Source organism: Asterias amurensis, chromosome 1 (assembly GCF_032118995.1).
Source record: "Asterias amurensis chromosome 1, ASM3211899v1".
Classification (NCBI taxonomy): Eukaryota; Metazoa; Echinodermata; class Asteroidea; order Forcipulatida; family Asteriidae; genus Asterias; species Asterias amurensis.
Window position 1 is genome coordinate 32,669,916 of NC_092648.1, and position 18,245 is coordinate 32,688,160.

Consider the following 18,245-nt stretch of genomic DNA (forward strand, 5'->3'; position numbering starts at 1 on the left):
AAAGTAAAGTCCCAATTTAAAAAAAAAAATTGTTCAAGATCATTATTACACAGTGACAAGATCATTATTGCATAGTTGTGATAACGTAACTTATTACTGCACAGTTATTATTATTATTATAATCATTTGTTCTTTATTCTAATTCATGTGTGTTGTTTCTTGTGCAATATTTGTTCCTGCATTTTGTTGTAATTGTTTTTAACTTTGTGCAAGCAATGTTATACTTTTGACTTGTCCAGTAATGAGTTTCTTGACCTGACACTAAAGGGTAAATGTCAAGCCCTAGAACCGTCATCACTATTAACTCAGTCTATTATTTAATAAATTTTACAACGATGGATTAAAAAGAATTTAAAAATGTGTAGTCATATTTACCGGTCATGTTGTAGAACATGGTATTAAATTGGTAATTAACAAGAAATAAACACTGTTTAAAAAAAAACGTATTCTTTAACCTTTTTACCCAAGTCTTTTTTTCTGGAGGGGGGTTCCTTCATTTAAAAAAAAAATGCCTCATTTTTTTATTATTTTTTTTTCAAGATTTGTTCATTGTTTCAGTTATTGATAAATAGGCCTATTTACAAGAATCTTCATAACTCTTCAAGCTTTGTATTTCTATCTCAGGTAACAGACATGTCGGGACAATTTACACCATAGTAAACATGATAAAAAAGGTCCTTCTTCTCATTATTTATTTATTTATCCTTTTTTTAACAGATATTTGTGTGACATGAGGACTACGTTAGCTGAAATTTCCAAGTTGAATATTACCTCATTTTTAGTACAAGTGAAGCAGGCTACACCAAGCCTTGAGAAAACTTTCGTCGAATGTCCCCAGTGGGGGACAGAACTCCCAGTGGCAAGATGGATCCTCTGCAGAGTGTACCTGAATCGCCAGGAGCCTCCATCTTTGGATCGCAGGAGGAGAGAACCAGTCTTTGTACAGTCATTTATGACTATGAAGCGACAGCTGATGATGAGCTTACCCTCCACTGTGGCGATCTAGTTGAGGTGATCTCGAAGGAAATCTCAGTGTCCGGAGACGATGGCTGGTGGACGGGAAAAGTCCACGATCGAGAAGGAATATTTCCCAGTAACTATGTCAGCCAACCTCACGTGCTTCTCCAAAAGGAGAAGAACTTTGGGGTTTCAGAGATTGACTTCAATGAGATTGTCCTTAGTGAGGTGATAGGAGTGGGGGGATTTGGAAAGGTCTACAGAGGCCTGTGGAAAGATGAAGAGGTGGCCGTCAAAGCGGCTCGAACTGACACCGAACAGGATCTAGGAGAAATTATGGATAATGTCAGACAAGAAGCCAAACTGTTTAGTTTACTCTCGCATCTGAACATCATTACGTTAAAAGGTGCATGCTTAGTGGAACCCAATATATGCCTAGTAATGGAATATGCGCGTGGTGGAGCTTTGAATCGCGTGCTCAGTAGCAACTGCAAGAAGTTAGGCCTGCCTCCAGATGTTCTTGTTGACTGGGCCTACCAGATATCAGAGGGTATGCACTACCTTCACACAGAGGCACCAATTCCTCTTATTCACAGAGACCTCAAGTCAAGCAATAGTAAGTATTAATACTGTCAATAGTTTTTTTACAGTACATACGTACGTAGTAAATGAAAACCAACTACTTAGCTCACAGATTTTGGTACATGTAGGTGGTACAGTAGTTGATAAGCACATATTACAAATTTAAACACAAACAAAATCAAACATGTAAAATTATGCTGTACTTTCAAAGTACATAGTGTACTATACTAAGCTTGGGCAATATCACGATATTAATTTGGAAACGATTTCGATATCGGATCGATTTGGTTTTAATCGAAATATCGATATATCGCGATATATCGTGATATAAATCGATATATCGCGATATCGATTAAATATCGCAATATCACGATGTATTTGCTAGCTGAGACATCTTGCACCTCATAGGTTTGGAGTAAAACCAGAATAGGTCATTAGAACACCTCTCTTATGCTTTGACTGTCTCTTCTACAACTTTCACTTGAAGTTCGAAGACTGATGATGTCGAATTTAATTAATCGCGATTATATCGAGTATCGCGATATATTGTCAGCGATATACGTGAATAAAATAAATTGATATCGCCGAAGCTTATACTATACATGGCACATGGCAACTATTTCCATATTGAAGGCACTCTACTCCCTAGAGTCCCTATCCCTATGATTGAAGTAATTTCCCCCAAACCAACTATGTAATTAATATCCTTTTAAAAGTACAATGATGTACAAAAGTGAAATTAATTTCAATCTAGAGTACACATGTAATGTACTGTATGTGTAATGTTTGTATTAAAGGCACTGTACACATTTAGTAATTGTCGAAGACCAGTGTTCTCACTTGGTGTATCCCATCATAAGCATAAAATAACAAGCCTGTGAAAATTTGGGCTCAATCGGTCATCGAAGTTGCGAGAAAATGATGAAAGAAGAACACCCTCGTTGGACGAATTTGTGTGCTTTCTGACAGGAATAAAAGACTTCTATTCTAGCTAGATATCTTTTAATATTTTAGTGAGAAATTACTCTTTTTCAAAAACTAATTCAGAGGGAGTCATTTGGCACAATGATTCATTCTAATATAAGCTCTCCAATGCTCGTTACCAAGTCAGTTTTTAAGTTAATATTTGTTTTGAGTAATTACCAGATGTGTACCTTCCCTTTAATGACAAAAGAGACATCATGATAAAGAAGAGGGTTTAATCCATTGTGAAGTAATTTGCAGCATATAAAATTCATTATCATCCATCTTAGACAATAGAATTATGTACATGTACATTGAACGTACATGAACACATGGACCCTGGAGAAAATGTATATGTGTGCAGTGGATACAACGTGTACATTTACTTGGTAAAATATTGAACCGTTCTCATGCTGAGGTAATTGACTTGCATAGTGCAGTGTATCATACATGTCACAAGGCAGTGTTGACACTAACAGGAATGGTAATCAGCCCAGCAGCACTGTGTGAGAGTCAACCTTCAGATTGTACTGGTGTTATTGTCATTCAGAGCTGCATGCACCCTTGATTTAAAACCTTGAATCTTAATATTAAGTGGGTGTTGTTGTTTGTGGTCCTTTGTACAGTGAGATACATCTACCATGTTAAGTGTACCTTAAAATTTTTGCCACAATGTCGGAGTGCAGGTCATGAGAAAGATATTTTCGTTGTAGGGCCAGCGCAGATTTCAAATTTGAAAATACATAGATAACAGTTGACTTTTTTAGCAAATTTGTCAACTATTTATTGATGGTTGGACCATTGTTAGATGCAATCGTGTACTAAATGGACATTGGCATATGCTGTGGTTGTACCAGGATTTAGGAAGGGCTTGCACATTTTCTTTTCAAGGGAGTTCTGTGAAGTGCACTACTACTACATGTAGTTCGCAAAACGGCAAACATGGGATGGTGGCTTCTTATGCGAAGTCAATCATCGAGGTGTGCTATGGGGAGCTCTCCAGGGTGAGGCTCCCAATTTCAGTGAGAGGTTCGCAGATCAGACAGAATGGAGCCACTTATGTGACTTTCTGATCCAGTACACTGTCATGCATTTTGAATTTTAATTAGCTAGTACATAGTACAACACGGGAATGGTCTGCAGAATTTAAGATATGTGTGCTGTAATGATATGGAGATAGATGAGAGTCAAGTCAGTACAGAGTAGCGGGGGCCTACATGTAAATCACATCGCAAACTCGGACATGTACAGTACTGGGCCCAATTTCATGGCTCTGCTTACCGTAAGCACATGATCGGCGCTTATGGAAGCAGGTAATTCTGTGCGTACGGCAAGCCTATTTCACTAGTTAGCGGCGAATGTTGGCATATGTCAGGCGTACAAGACGTTACTAGGCATTCTATGCTTACAAGGCTAGTGTAGAAATTCGGCGCTTGCAAGTAAGCGGGGAATCGTGATCGTGAGCGGAGAATTCGACGGTAAGCAGAGCCATGAAATTGGGCCCTGCACACGTACAGACATTGGTGTGCACCTGTAAATGTAGTACATTGCACATTGTATGAATGTGGATAGGTTTGCAGTATGTGTACATTGTACAATGCAGTTTTTAGTATGTTTGTACATTACATACATGTACTTTGCAGGTGGTTGTACAATGTATGTGTCATGTACATGGATGTATACCTTGTACATTGTACATACATGTACATGTACACTTTCTGACAACAACAGGTACACCATTGTAGGGCCTAGTGCAAGGTACTGTACGTGATGTACCTGACGTGTTGGAATTCAAGTTTGTATAGTTGTACATTCATAGTGCGTGTTCATTATATATTATTGAATTCCCATGAAAACTTTCACAGTCCACTGAACAACCAAAATATTTTCTGAGCCGTTTGAATACAAAATTATGCAAGCAATAGGTCGGACACAAGGGATAATATACAGGTAATACTAGGGTGTTCTGTTGTGTGATGCTGTATAGTAGGCAACACATTGCAAACAATTTCATTGGTGCGCTAAAACCAGATGGCTGAGGTCATGAGAAAGATTCAGTCATGCTCTGTGATTTTTTAAATTGGAAATTTGCTGTTCATACTAAACTCTTTGAAATAAATGCTTCAGGAGCTTCATGATTGAACCTACAGAATACATCTTTTCCCAGACTTTTTGTGATATTAAGGATGGGTGGGAAAAGTAAAGTTTGAGACTAGAGCATCTTCAATTCAATTTTACACAGAACCAAAATTACCTGTAACAAGTGTCTAGATATTGAATGTATACTACCATGTACATCAAGTTTTTGTCATTAATATTGTGAACCTTTCGTCATATCTATGAAATGGTTTTGAAGTTTGCAATGTTCTGTACAACAAATTTAATTACAACAAGCACATTGCTGTACATGTTGTACAATGCACTAAACTTCATTTAGAAGTTATGGAGTACTTTTTTGATTATAAAACCAGAAATCCAACAATTAAATTGTTTCCCCCGTAATTCGGATTGGATAGCATCACTCTGAGACATCCTCACTTATCAAGAGTTAAGAAAATTCATTGAGTATCAGTTCTAATGTAATGCGTGTGGATTAACTATACATCTTCGAATGAAAACTGAGGGGCTGCGCTGGAGGCCGAAAGCACACAGAAAAATGAGAAAAAACAATGAAGTTAGGGAGGGAAGGGTACTTTTAAGTACCAAACCAAAAGAAGTCATAAACACAATAATAGAAAATTTAAAGTGGGAAAAGGGTGCACAAATAATAGATTTGTCCTCTCTTCATTGTTCATCGTTGTTTTTCTGTCTGCTTCCTGCCTTTCTCTTTATTTATTTTCACTTGACTAGCGCCCCTGTGTTGCCATTGCATTTTATTGCCTTCAAGAAAGACTCCTCTAGGGTCAAAAAATAATAAGATGAAGCGTCAGGGCATTTACCTTTGTTGCATCTATACCATGCAGGTCCTTTTGGCTGGTAAGCAGATTGCAATCAGCTTATATTTTCTGTTTTTGTATATACGCTCAAAAATATTTTGACAATATTTGCTGTGCATAATGGGATGGATGTTCATAATTTACATATTATCATGATTACACTTTAAATACAGTACCTGGCAAGTAGCATCGGTACACAATGGTGTTACCGCAAACCCAATTTATGATCACTTACAACATGTACTATATTATTTACTCTGATGGGACCTGAAATGAGACTAGTAATGAAGTTCATCTGGAGTTCATTGACTTGTCATCCCCAGGGCAGATAAATGCAAATTAGTGCAAGCTTGTTCGTTCCCAGGGAAAGCACTGTTGTTGACATATTTTAAAATGCATAAATAATTCAATTGCTTCGAGGGAGTGACTACAATGCTTAATGTACAGTAGCAGTTGAGTTCAGTCAGCGGGTGTGCACTGTACAATGTAGATTGACTGTCATCAATGAGAAAGTACAACAACATCTGGAGTATTGTCTGCCTGCATCAGGCCATAGTGGTTTCCAAGAAACTGAAACCACAAGACCAATGTGCAAACAATACCATAACACAGTTTGTATTTTGACACTTGGAATACAGGTCTGTGGTTCAGCTTCAAATTAAAGTCTATTCAGCTGTGAGCATGATGAGAACTACATGTAGTAATTTACCATCAACATCAGGGTTTGCCCCTAGTGGGAATGATAAGCGCCAATTGCCATTACATGTAGTGTAAATAAATGGCAGCTATCATTCGAAAAACTGTGTGTATGGTAAAAGTAGATTAGGTCATCATTATAAATGCAATTTTTTCCCGTCTTTACGTTGGAGATTGTTGGGCTGTTTATGTTTTCGCTTGATTAAAAGTTACTGTAGTTCATCTAGAATGTATCATACATGTACGTACATTTTACATTTTACATTTTAGCACTGTATTTCAGTTTGGATTTTTTCACATAGCCTAACTCAGGAAATTACTGAATAGGCCTACATGTGTGCACACGTTGTTTTAAGGGCAAAAACATGTAGCTTGCCGCACGTAACACCCTTACCCTTAGTTGTCAAATTCATGATTCACTCAGGATTCAAACCTCAAATTTGATCATGGTTGATAAAACCATAATTTTTTTTTTAAATATTTCATTGTTTCTCATCCAAAGTATAAATTCTCTCTTTGTATGGACGTTGCAAAGGCCACATCTAGAGTGACTTTAACCATACTTCCACTAACTATGGCTGTGGCTGGTGGCTGTTGCCAAAGCCTAGTAGAACAGGCTCTAGCCACTGCCAAAGCCATTCATTATCCTGCACTATGGTACACTGTAATGGTACCTTATTCAAATGTATGCACTCTGCACAATGGAGGCTGTATTGGGAGGGACCAAAAGAAACAAGTTTTTTAATCTGGCACTAAGGCAGTAACATTTTAGACAATGACAACAAGGCCCACTCTGTCTATTCAAATTTCACTGGTTTTGTCTTTTTCTGTGAGAGCTCTGATAGTGCATTGTTGTATGAACTTTCTGCATGAATGAACAGCTAGGAGAGGGTTGGGTTTTATTGTACTGAGCTTCTGAAATTGTACTCAAGAGTTTCCTGGGTCACTGGAAAGCAAGAGTGTTGAATAGTTACATGTACAAAGATTGTATTGTTTGGGCAGGGTCAAAAATATTTGCCATTTGATCCACCTACATGTACATACTTGTACTACGTTATTTGTAGAGCTTGCATACATGTATATATTTAAAGATTTTTATTTCCCTTTATTTACACGTAGACCTACAATATATATGTGTAAGTTTGCTCAGTTTTTGTTTTTTTGATTGTTGTTAGTTTTTTTTGTTTTTTGGGTTTTTTTCTTTTCACTCTTTTTTGTTTAGTATTCTTGAAAGTTTGAATCACTGTGTATGCAGGTCAACTTAGGATACAAATTGTTTCATGAAAGGTTTCCCTGCCCTTGGATGAAGAAGAAATACCAACATGGAAGTATACATGTTCTGTCAACATGTTTACTGGAAATACATGTTCTGCCAACATTTTTACTATGTCAATCTAACAGAAGGGTTGTCTTTAGTAGACATTACCCCCACATTATTTGAAATACATTAATATCAGACTTTCATTTGTTTCTGTACAAGATACTCGACAGTGAAGTATTGTTGTTGAATTGAAACTCACAAGAACACCGGACTTGTCCAGTCCGGAGTTCACTGGGCCAAGCAATGCTTAAAGACAGTGGACACTATTGGTAATTGTCAAAGACCAGTCTTCTCACTTGGTGTATTTCAACATATAACCAACCTGTGAAAATTTTAGCTCAATCGGTCATCGAAGTTGCGAGATAGTAATGAAAGAAAAAATACCCTTGCTACACGAAGTTGTGTGCTTTCATATGCTTGATTTCGAGACCTCAAGTTTAGAATTTGAGATCAAATTCGTGGAAAATTACTTCTTTCTAAGAAACTAGGTCACTTCAGAGGGAGCTGTTTCTCACAATGTTTTATACCATCAACCTCTCCCCATTAATCGTTACCAAGTAAGGTTTTATGCTAATAATAGTTTGAGTAATTACTAATAGTGTCCACTGCCTTAAAATCACTGGCCTCAGGCCTATTAAGTCCAGTGTAAAATCAAGCCCTCATGTACTGAAGTCACACAGTCTGCAATCATGTGAATAATTACAAATTGTTGAGCAATGAATAACAAAATTACTGCACTTCAATGTTCATCGTTCAATTCTCCCTCAAAAATTTAACAGATTCATATTGAAAAGTTGCACATGAACCACAACAACAGTTGAAAGAAATCAACGTACTGGCATCTCAGGCATGACTTAATCATTAATGGCTCTCTCTTTCCAGTAGCCAAAAAACAACAACAGCAACAACAGACAGTAGCTTAGAAAAAGATGGAGAAAAGAGGCCCTGTCAGTCAGAGGTATTTATAGCCTTGACCTAAGGGTGAACCATTGGGAGAGATGAACAAAATAACAATGCGGGGTGTACTTGAGGCAAATTGGATTGGGACTGCAGTGTGGGGATGCATTATTCATGACATGGCAGTTTCAATTTGCAGTTCATAAACACATGGCAATGTTCTCTGTAGGTAGCCTTACACAGCCTATGGAGGAAAGGAGTGTATACATATTACATGATCAGACATGCATACATCGATGGGATGTGCCCACAGGATAATCATTGGTACATGTTTCACGACTGTATTTGTAAGGGGGGTTGGCAGTGAGGAATTACTTTTATTCACTCCACTCTATTAACCTTGATACTTATGCATGTAAGCCAAACAAGAAGCTGTGAATCTTTTGCCCTTGCTGTAAGGTGACTGCTGTCAGGTGACATTGTGTATGTGCAAGGTGGCGGTTGTATAATGTACATCAATGCCAAGAAAATGGTGTACATGTTTTGTTTGCACACAAAACTCTGTGTAAATATGAGCATTTAATGAGATGGAACATGGGGTGCCTTCAGAAAAACACCTCAGTCTTTCATACAGTGATGTACGTAGTAAGAAATTATATGAGGAAAGCCTTAAAGCCATTATACACTTTCGGAACAGAAAAAGAAGAAAAAAGTTCACAGATTTACAAATAACTTACAGGGTTTACAGAAGGTAATGGTGAAAGACTTCTCTTGAAATATTATTCCATGAAATGCTTTACTTTTTGAGAAAACACTCAAACAATTATCAATTCTCGACAACGAGAATAACAGATTTATTTTAAACACATGACATGACACGGCGAAACATATGAAAACAAGGGTGGGTTTTCCCGTTGTTTTCTCCGGACTCAGATAACCGATTGAGCCTAAATTTTCACAGGTTTGTTATTTCATATAAAAGTTGTGATACACAAACTGTGGGCCTTTGGACAATATTTTTTACTGTTTAATACCGAAAGTGTCCAATGGCTTTAAATTCAAACCTTACTTTTTGTAAAATGCCAAATAAATAATAACAATAACAATAATAACCCAGTTTTGTTTACTTGTTTCGCATCACATAAACATGGTTGGCACATACATGTAATACAAAAAAGTACAATATTGTGGTTACAATGTACAATGTGTGTGTTATTGTTTTTGAGAAACAGCAAACATTGCAAAGCAAATAGGAATGGAGCCGAACAAATTTTCAGATTTTAGATGGTACATTTTGTGTCAGTGACCTTCCAGTCTACAATGTAAGGCCTACAAGTTGGCTTTCAGATTTTAACAAGTCATGAACTCAATAAAACTGTCCTTGAAACTGAGTTTTACAAATTCATGGGACAAGACTTTAAAATTATAAGAAGTTATTATTACAATATCTAAAATAACAAGACTTTAAAATTACAATACTTAAAGACAGTGGACACTATTGGTAAATGTCAAAGACCAGGCTTCTCACTTGTTGTACTTCAACAAACATAAAGTAACAAACCTGTGAAAATTTGAGATCAATCCCTCGTCGAAGCTGCGAGATAGTAATGAAAGAAAAAGCACCCTTGTCACACAAAGTTGTGTGCTATCAGAAGCTTGATTTCGAGACCTCAAATTCTAAATCTGAGGTCTCAAAATCAAATTCGTAAAAAATTACTTCTTTCTCTAAAAACTATGTTACTTCAGAAGCAAGGGAGCCATTTCTCACAGTGTTTTACACTATCAACAGCTCCCCATTACTCGGTACCAAATAAGGTTTTATGTTAATAATCATTTGAGTAATTACCAATAGTGTCCGCTCCCTTTAAAATATCAAGACTTCAGAGTTTCAAGACTTCAAATTACAAGACTTCAAAGTTAAAAGTCACAGCAAATATTTCAGTGGGCTCTGGTGTGTACATATATACTTATTTTTTATAGCTCATTTTTAGTATTTAAATACAGTATAAATGGCTCATGATGAATGATTGAGTTCACAAGAACAATGGAATCCAAACCCAGAGTTGAATGAGTGAGTGAGCATCATCCAGAAATGAAATTAGAAGCTTTCATAGAGCTACGTATTTTATTTTTTATTTTAGACTTGCCCTGGTTAACTTATGGCGTTTTTATGGGAGCTAACAGCTTATGATAGTACAGTACATGTACATCATAACTCTTCAATTTTAAAAGCAAACAACTAGTGTAGTAGTTCTGCCGGTACCAGGGGATTGAAATAAATGTACAAAGGCATTGATGTACAAGCACGTACCAGCCGTTCACCATTGTCACTCAACTGCATGATTACAACACAATGCGTATTATGTACTAGTGATGGGTAAATGTGCACATAATTAAACGTTTCACTTTGAAAAACCACCAAGCTCAGTCCAATCCCCCAGTTCACAGTGAAATTGACGTTCAGAGCTAATCCTTGATGATTTACATTTTCATGTTTGTTGTTGAGAGAGTGTGGCTCACAACAAGACCAAGGTTGCGTGCACAGTAAGTGTTATTCCTCATTCAATTTGATTACTATTGTACTAGCTGCATGACACTCACCTTGCTGCTTAGTAGTGAAGTAGTGTACAGCAGACCTAGAATTAAACTGGGTGGCCATAGCCTCTGTTGCCCATAGTCTTCTTGACCTTGTTGCCCATAGCCCCAAAGATTTGTTTCATGGAAGTGCCCTTTGCAAAATAAAAATGGTCCTGCCCTTTAATAGATGAAATTTCAGGTGCTACATTTAATTGTGTGTTACATTGTACTTGGGCTGAATTTGAACCCATGATCCTGAAACTGCAGAGCAGATAAAAAATAAAATAAGAAAACTAAGAGTACATCTTACCTGGGCCCAACTTCATAGAGCTGCTAAGCACAAAAATTTGCTAAGCCAAATTTCCATGTGATTTTCAGGATAAGCAAACAACAGCTGAATACCAGTAACAAGCAATATGCAACAAATGAAAATTTGGTTGGCAATTCTGTTTTTATCAAGGAATACATTTCATGCTAAGCAAATTGTTGTGCTTAGCAGCTCTATGAATTTGGGCCCTGGTGATGAGAGTCTAGTTGGAATTTTAAAATTAGCAATGGTTACCACACTTGCCTTGGCCTCTCAAGACTAATCTTAATAAAATAAATGTGGTACAAGTAAATACAAGAAAAAGGAAGTCTCTCTGACTGCATTTTTAATTGAATAATATAGCCAAACCATTCTTTCTCATTTTAAATTCTTACTCAACAAAACATGGTAAAGCGTTCATCTTACTGGTTTAAATCCAATCATACAATGTACACTTATACCTGCATAGTGTACAATGTACTCACAACAATTGTTTATCCACATCATGAAGACTAGCCTTCACAGTTGGTGTATCTCAACATACACATAAAATAACAAACCTGTGAAAATTTGAGCTCAATCGGTCATCGAACTTGCAAGATAATAATGAAAGAAAAAACACCCTTGTTACATGAAGTTGTGTGCGTTTAGATGGTTGATTTCGAGACCTCAAGTTCTAAATCTGAGATCTCAAAAACCAAATTCGTGGAAAATTACTTCTTTTTCAAAAACTATGGCTCTTTAGATTATACTATCAACGGCTCCCAAAATACTCGTCACCAAGAAAGGTTTTATAAAGCTAATTAATTATTTTGAGTAATTACCAATAGTGTCCACTGCCTTTAACAAAAGGTTGACCATTTGCACTCGAACCCAGGTGAGTCGACCATCATTGGTTGACTACTCTGGTGGACCATTTGGAACCAGCCTCGAGCCCGTGGTTTCTTCACAGATCCCAAAAGCCTGTTCCATTCTAACACGTGAAAAGCGCAGAGGGGAACCAGTGACAGTAAAGCGAAAAAGCGGAAGGTTGGCTAGACTTTGTAGTGAGTTGTTCGAGTGAGTGCGTCACTGCGCATGCATGTTGCTGGTCAGTAGTCAACCACGGGTCAACTAAATGTGCCCACTCGAACCATTGCTCTATGCTCGAACTTGCTCATGAACTGTCCCCAAATGCACACTGAAGCACTGGTGCTCGTTGTTGCAACTACATGTACCTGTACATGGTGTACTATAGTTAAGCCCGGTTCTTACTTCATGCGAAAGCGAATGCGAAGCGAATTTGACGTGAATTTGACGTCACAACCCTCTGTTCGCAGCGATTTTCGCAAGGGAGTAGAGCAGAGTTCGACTGCTGCGAATTGTTCGTTGCGAATTTGTGACGTCAACATTCGCTTCGTATTCGCATTCGCAGGAAGTATGATCCGGGCTTTATATGATACAATGTACAGTACATGTACACATGTAGGAATTAAGTACAGTACATGCCATGCATACATGTACACTAAAGATTCCAGTCATTGTGCACACATGAGAAACTTTGTTTGTTATGACTTGCATGATTGCGTTATTTGATACTTTGATAATGATTGTTAGGTAATCAAACATATAAATATTTATTCTGGTGGCAAAGCTAATTACATGTGCATGTAATTCTAAATGTCACATCAATAACTTGATTTGTTTACATGTACATTGTACTGGACAAATAAAGTGTGTACATGTACACTATACACATACATGTGTCGTGCATTGTGCACCTTCAGCTGGGTAGATTTTGCAGCAGGCACTGTCTCTATATAACTACAAAGACTTACACTATGGAGGACCTTCCTCTATGGGGGACCTTCCTCTATGCTTACACTGATCGGGATCTTTTACTCTGTTATTAAACCAGAATACAATCACAGGCCTGAAACTCCACGGAGGCAATGAAGGCAATTGCCTCCATGCCCCCTGAAAATGCTCTCCCAGTAGAAATTTTCAACTTCCTCACAGGGTGCCCTTTACCAAGGCAAAAATGCCTTGGTGCCCTTGCCCTTTCAAAAACAAAGCATACACTACAGGCCAGCAATCATGAGTATTCTATTCAATATACAAAGTGAGGTCACACGACAAAGGTTGGCCTAATCCAAGTGTTCAGATTTAAGTTCCATTTTTGCATTACAAGTTAATGTTTGAGTGACTTACATGTTAGAAACAACTGGGCATAATGTCACAATCTGGCTCAACACTGAATTTGTTGGCACTTCATTAGTTTTGTCATGTTGGAAATGGTGACCATCAGCATCTCCACATGTCTTGTCCCTTCCCTAACATGTATGTACCGTATGTAGGTCAAGATGTGGCTATAAATTGGAACTTTCCCTTTTGATGGGCATTTCTTTTTCTTTTTCTGCTACCCAGCAGGATGTGCGCATTTTGAGACATTGCATGGTGAGGTATCAATGTGTATTTGTTTTGCGGTAACACCATGTGTGTATCTACTTGCCAGGTAGAGTTTGGTCTTAAGAGAACTGTCTTGATTTATTCTACTACCGCTTATTATTATTATCATTATTATTATTAATTAACAAACATTTTTATATCCAAAGGCAATATTAGCCTACTGCAGTAATAATTTACAGACCATGCCCCCTCCGTGTGTGTTACATGTATGTTTGCATTGAGGCATGTTGTGTACATTCTGTATAATATTACAAGGTATTAAAACATCAGGTAGAAAATTATCAATCAATGATCACATTTGGTATACTACTGCATACACAAGTTATGTGTCCGGCTTTTATAAAATTGGAGTGCCGTGGCTGAGTGGATCAGAGCACCAAACTCAAGCTGTTGTGTTTGATCAGCAGAGTGTGGGTTCGAATCCCAGTCATGACACTTGTGTCCCTGAGCAAGACACTTTACTACACTTGCTTCTCTACACCCAGGGGTAAATTGGTACCTGTGAGGACAAAGATGGTTCTTGTTAGCTTATAGTTCGCTACATATTTGGCAGCACAGGCTGTATACTCCCAAGGGAGCTGAGATGGTTTAAGAAATTAAATGGCCCAGTGATCAGGATAATAAAGTTGGAAGTACTTTGAGGCATTAAAAGGTTTAAAAGAGGACTTGCAATTTTTTCCCTCTCATTCATACATCGTCTCTATTGATTGGAAAAAAATGACATGACAAAATTGAATTTGACCTTGGAGTTTTTCGTTTAGAATAAGGGGTTTACCCCAGAGTTTTGGGATGGTTGGCTACAGATTGCACCACAGTGCTCACCTAACAAGCCTAATAGTAGACATGGTGCTACCCATGGTGCGAATAGATTCTGTACATATAACATGTATGGCTACATCCCAGATAAGTACTCTAATGAGCATGAGTCAAGCTCTGGAGTATTCCCAGGAGAGTGTTTGAAATAAAGTAAAGTTGTACTATTTCAGAATAAAAATAAACGTTACTTCAGACTCCACATGGCAGGGCTGTATGCTTCGTTTTTGAAAGGGCAAGGGCACCTAGGCATTTTCTTCTTGGTAAAAGGCACCCTATGATGAAATTGCAAATTTGTACTGGAGCATTTCAAGGGCACCAAGGCAATGACCAGGGGGACACAGAGGCAATCGCCTTCATTGCCTCCGTGAAGTATCAGGCCTGACATGGACATGCAGTCATGACATGTACAATGTAATACATAAAGTGTGTTCTCGAACCCGTTTTTAAAATTCTGTACTGATGTATTGCAGCTTTCAAATAAGTTTTACACTGTACATATACAGCATGTATTATTTTGTACTAGTTACAATTTGTATGCCCCATCAATGAGTATTGTGTACATAACAAGCAATGATGACATCACCCAAGCTATCCTAGAGGGCGATCCCCTGCTTTTTTCCAAATATAACCCATGACTCATGATGCCACATGTTGGTTTTACTTTCATTCATGATTTCTGGACTCTTTTGTTCAACATCAACAATAATACAGGGGTTGAATTCTATCTGATTAGACTTTGTGACATGATGTTTTGAGTCTTGTTTGTTGCTGATTCTGCTGTCATGTCCACGTTGGCTGAAATAGCTTTGGGGTGAGGTCATAAAAAAGTCCCTCACTATGGGTGACAGCCTCAAACATTATGCATACTCTAGTGTGATATATCAGTTATCAAAGACAGCTCTTCGAAAAGAATTTCCAAGGGGAATTTATTTAGGGAAAACAAACAAAAAACAAGTGCCAACTAGACCCATATAGCAAAATACGTGACATGATGGAATAAGGGTCATAATGCGCCTAATTTAACAATCTTCATGTTATTCCCCAAAATTGCTGTAAATCAGGTAAAATGAACTTTAAGGCTAAAAAATGTAATACTAATAACCATATTTGATCACGGTGAAATAAAAATATATTTCCTTAAAAATATTACCATAACATGCTTATTTTTACAAAAATACATAATAAAATACAAAGAGAAAACACTCATAAAATCTTACACTAAGCAAATCAGCAAAATACATACTTAATAACAAATAGGAATTTAAAAAGAGACGGTGTAAAAATACAGAGGGGAGTGGTTACCAGCACAATCGATTCACCCTCGGCCAAGATCCTCAGTATCTGGCTACTTGCAAACATAATTTATCAACATTTCAGCGTTTGCAAAAATAGTTTATCTCTGTAGGCCCTACTTGCTTTGGTTACTTGGTTCAGTCCATTTTGTTGATTGTCAATGTTACAAGTTTCTTCTCCTTGCTCTTTGATTCAGGCATGATGTTCTTCCAACCTAAATCAGATTTCTTAATGAAAAGCCTTCGGAAAATGAAATATTTGCATTTCCTCCTTATAGGCCTACAGACAGAAAAAAGATAAATTTGTATTTGATTTCTTTTCAATTACAGTCCTCATCAACGAGAAGATAGGAGACAACGATTTCTACGGGAAGACACTAAAGATAACGGACTTTGGCCTCGCCAGAGAAATGTACCGCACGACAAGAATGAGCGCTGCTGGGACGTATGCCTGGATGGCTCCTGAGGTCATCAAGTCTTCCCTCTTCTCAAAGGGCAGTGATGTCTGGAGGTGAGGAATGGTTTTTTATCATTTGACAGGTTTCACTAAATAATTTTTTGTATTCATTCATTTATTCATTTTTATATTGTTCAGCTAAAAATTTAAAATTCACATGGTGCCTACATTGATAAAAGCTCCAGGTACAGCACAGTAAAAAAATGTGTATTTTTCTTTTACTTTGTTAACCAACTTGGGCTGTCAGCCCAAAGCACCCGATCTGAAGGCAGTATGTCCCTTTAAAGGGATGCTGCAGTGAATTAAAATAAAACAGTTAATTTTGCTGTCATTTATTTCTGATATATGTATTGAACCTCAATAAAATGTGTTTTGTTTTTTTCCCGACATATCTCACTTGCGTAATTAGCGAATAAGTCATGCCCCCCCCCCTTTTGTGGATTGTTACCGCCCCTCTACCATCGACATCAGGGCGGGAATTCAAACATATCGTCGGCAAAAAGAGTCTGGTCCCTAACTACACGCGCCTAGGTACCAGGCCACACAGTGCACACGTCTCTATATGCACACATAGGGGCGGGGTGGGTTCCCCTAATCTCTTGAAAACCATTTTTAAAGTACTTGCGCATTTAATAAAAAATAATAAAAAATATTTCAGGTTTAAAAAGTCATGTTTAAGCGTTTAAATTATTTAAAAAAAACACTGCAGCCACCCTTTAAAGCAGGGCTGTTTAAAGAAATAAATTATTTATATAGGATTTGAGGCATTGCATGGTGAGGTATCAATATGTATTTGGTTTGCAGTAACACCATGTGTATCTACTTGCCAGGTAGAGTTTGTTCTTGGAGAACTGTCTTAGAGAACAGGTAGAGTTTGTTCTTGAACTATTTATACTTATTATGGTGTTGAAGTATTGTGTGATGAGCCACACATGTTCTTAATAAAGAATATTGTTTTAGCTTTAAGGTCATAAACCCATTGTCAATATGATACCCTCGTATTGTGACAGTCAATTTGAGGGAATTGTTATTGTTCCATTTGCAGTTATGGAGTATTACTGTGGGAATTGCTGACTGGAGAAGTACCCTACAAAGGCATAGACGGCCTGGCAGTCGCCTACGGTGTTGCTGTACAGAAATTAACTCTACCCATTCCTTCCACGTGTCCAGAACCTTTTGTCAGAATACTAGAAGGTGAGTTTCAATCGGGTCTCGAAAGCATCTTGTGAAAACCCTTGTGGCCTTATCATTTCTTTCGTTTTTAATTACCGCAGAGCGATGTTGACTCTTGTGCAATGGAACCCTCAGTCCCCTTTGGCTGTGGAAAAGCATTAAATTAGACCCGGTTTAAAGGAAAAGTATGTACAGTGTTTACCTTGGTTTTTGGATTTATTTCATTGTTTTAATCAGGTAGACATTTATGCAATAAAATTATTCCGTGAAAAATATTGTTTAAAAAAGGGGTAGCACTTTTTAGATATCGCCAAAAATCTGTAGCGGTTATGGAATAATCCGTATGTAGAATGCATAGGCTAATCTGAGAAACAGTTTATGCAGAAACTATGTTCAGATCGAAATGTTGTTAGATCCCTATCTCTTGAAATAAACCACATTGCTTTGAAAGGAATTGTTTCCCAAAATGTTATAAATTATCAACAGCTGCAGCATTGCTTAATTTAAAGTAAAGATTTTACAGTCATTAATTACCAACAGTATACCCTGCCTTTAAAGTCAGTCGTTTACTTCCACCATCGAATATAGTTTTATGCATCATCATACAATCTGGGTGCGAATAGATTATTTCAACATGCAGGTGTTTGTTTTATTTTATATATTTTAATGTACACTAATAATCCATTGCAGAAATGCAATGTTGTGGGAGTGTTGCTGGAGTGGAACAGATTCAAACCGAAATGTTCTACTTGCCAAGCATCGCTCAAGTTTTGCCTGAAATATTTTCCTCCAAACATTTCCATTCAATTGAATTGGTTGAAGT

General features: G+C 37.4%; 1 protein-coding gene across 2 annotated transcripts in view; it reads left to right on the forward strand.

Moving 5' to 3' along the window:
* The window catches only part of LOC139937216 (mitogen-activated protein kinase kinase kinase 9-like), a 38,033-nt gene that overhangs the window by 1,289 nt on the left and 18,499 nt on the right, over window positions 1-18,245 (forward strand). For both annotated transcript variants that reach the window (XM_071932297.1, XM_071932306.1), the window contains exons 2-4: window positions 718-1,573; window positions 16,123-16,303; window positions 17,295-17,443. In XM_071932297.1, coding sequence (XP_071788398.1) covers window positions 829-1,573; window positions 16,123-16,303; window positions 17,295-17,443 — 1,075 coding nt within the window. In that variant the 5' untranslated portion in view covers window positions 718-828. The remainder of the gene's footprint in view (window positions 1-717; window positions 1,574-16,122; window positions 16,304-17,294; window positions 17,444-18,245) is intronic.